This window comes from Crocodylus porosus, unplaced genomic scaffold (genome assembly GCF_001723895.1).
Source record: "Crocodylus porosus isolate Cpor-Errol unplaced genomic scaffold, CroPor_comp1, whole genome shotgun sequence".
Classification (NCBI taxonomy): Eukaryota; Metazoa; Chordata; order Crocodylia; family Crocodylidae; genus Crocodylus; species Crocodylus porosus.
Genome location: NW_017728922.1, coordinates 167,762 through 169,462, shown reverse-complemented (window position 1 = coordinate 169,462; position 1,701 = coordinate 167,762). Strand labels below are relative to the sequence as shown.

General features: G+C 71.6%; 1 protein-coding gene across 1 annotated transcript; it reads left to right on the top strand.

The window, feature by feature from the left end:
• The first annotated feature begins 11 nt into the window (after positions 1–11).
• On the top strand, positions 12–1,496 carry FAM110A (family with sequence similarity 110 member A). The gene has a single exon (XM_019539448.1). The coding sequence runs from the start codon at positions 38–40 to the stop codon at positions 1,070–1,072; it is 1,035 nt and encodes a 344-aa protein (XP_019394993.1). The 5' UTR covers positions 12–37; the 3' UTR covers positions 1,073–1,496.
• The last annotated feature ends 205 nt before the right edge of the window (positions 1,497–1,701 follow it).

Sequence of the window (1,701 nt, the reverse complement as noted above, 5' to 3'; positions counted from 1 at the left end):
GGCGCGGCCCGTGGAGGCCCTGCAGGCCGGCCACGCGATGAAGGGGGTGTCGAGCACGGCGCCCTTCACCTCGGCCATGCCCTTCCGCATCCTCAACAAGGGCCCCGAGTACTTTCGGCGGCAGGCGGAGACCGGCGCCCGCAAGCCCAGCGCGGTGGAGCGGCTGGAGGCCGACAAGGCCAAGTACGTCAAGAGCCAGCAGGTCGCCAGCACCAAGCAGGAGCCGGTGAAGCCGCTGGTGCTCAAGCAGCCGCTCTTCGCGCCCAGCGTGCGGAAGGCCGTGCTCACCCCGAGCCGCCGGACCCCACCAGGGGGGCGCCGGGTGGAGGCCTGCGGGCCCAAGCCCTCCCTGAACCTGGAGATCCTCAACAACCTCATCAACCTCTGCGACAGCCCCTTGCCCTTCCCCAAGCCCGAGAGCCCCCTGGGCATGGAGCGCAAGTGGAAGGCGGAGACGCCCGAGCCCCCGGGCACGCCGCGCGGGAAGGCACCCACGGAGGGCACGAGCAAGCTGTCGGAGAGCTCCGGCGCCTCCAAGCCCTCCAGCACGGTGGCCGTGCGCCGTGTGGACGTCCGGCCTTGCGGGGCCCTGCGAGCCCGGGGGGCTCCGGCCATCCCAGTGACCCCGGCGCCCGCGTCGCCCGCCAAGGCCCGGGCCCCTCCTGCCAGCCCGCTGGGCTTGCCGAGCCCCCAGGACGGGCGGGCAGACGGCGCCCGGCGGCAAACGCTGCTGCACCGCTCCAAGTCGGACCTGAGCGACCGGTACTCGCGGGCCACGGCCGACCTGGAGCGCTTCTTCAACTACTGCGGGCTGGACCCCGAGGACGTGCGGGACATGGGGGTGGAGCACTTCGCCCGCGCCAGCTCCGACATCGTGTCCGTCAAGTTCCACAGCGTCAGCACGGCCAGCTCGGAGGGCGCCCGCTCGCAGCGCAGCGCCGCCACGCTGGAGGAGAAGCCGCCCGAGCGCATCCCCTACGGCATCTCCGTCGTCGAGCGCAACGCCCGCGTCATCAAGTGGCTGTACGGGCTGCGGCAGGCCCGGGAGCCCCAGAAGGTCTCCAACGTATAGCAGCTCCCCGGGCCGGGGGCGTCTGGTCTCCTGCGCGGGTCCGGCAGGGCTCCCCTGGAAACAAGCGGGGGGCTCTGAATTGCAGCTCCTCGCCTCCTGCCCGGATCGCAGAGCCCTGGACTCCAGCACTGGACGCAGCCGCCCCGAGAGAAGCTGGCCTTTTTAAAAGCACAAGCTAAAAATAGAGAGCCGGGGCTGTCGTCCCTGCGAGCCGGGCGGAGGGCCGAGGAGCAGCCGCACCTGCTGAGCGCGATGCAGGCTCCGGCGCCCGCCCGCACGGCCCCGGACCCCCGGGGGCCAGGCCGCGGAGCAGACTCTGCAGACGTGGCACGAGGCTGATCTTGGGCGGAAAAGTCCGAGACTGGCCCAGGGGATCCGAGCTAGGACCGTCCTGGCTGGGACCCGGCTTCCCCGTGGAAGGCTGTCGGGGCACCAGGGGAGAGCCGCTCGCTCTCCACGCCTGCGTCCCAAGCCTCCGGGGCATGCCAGCCCGGCGAGCCCTTCTGCTGCAGCCTGAGGCCCTGACTGAGCTGGCTCAACTGCTGAGGGAAAATCCACCCTGGGTGCACAGGGGTTCAACAGGCTCGGTCCCCCCCAGCACGTGGGGATGGGAAGGAGCTCAGGCAGGG

Bases quoted from the DNA above. Each gene is read 5' to 3' on its own strand.
- FAM110A (XM_019539448.1), top strand. From the start codon at position 38: ATGAAGGGGGTGTCGAGCACGGCGCCCTTCACCTCGGCCATGCCCTTC.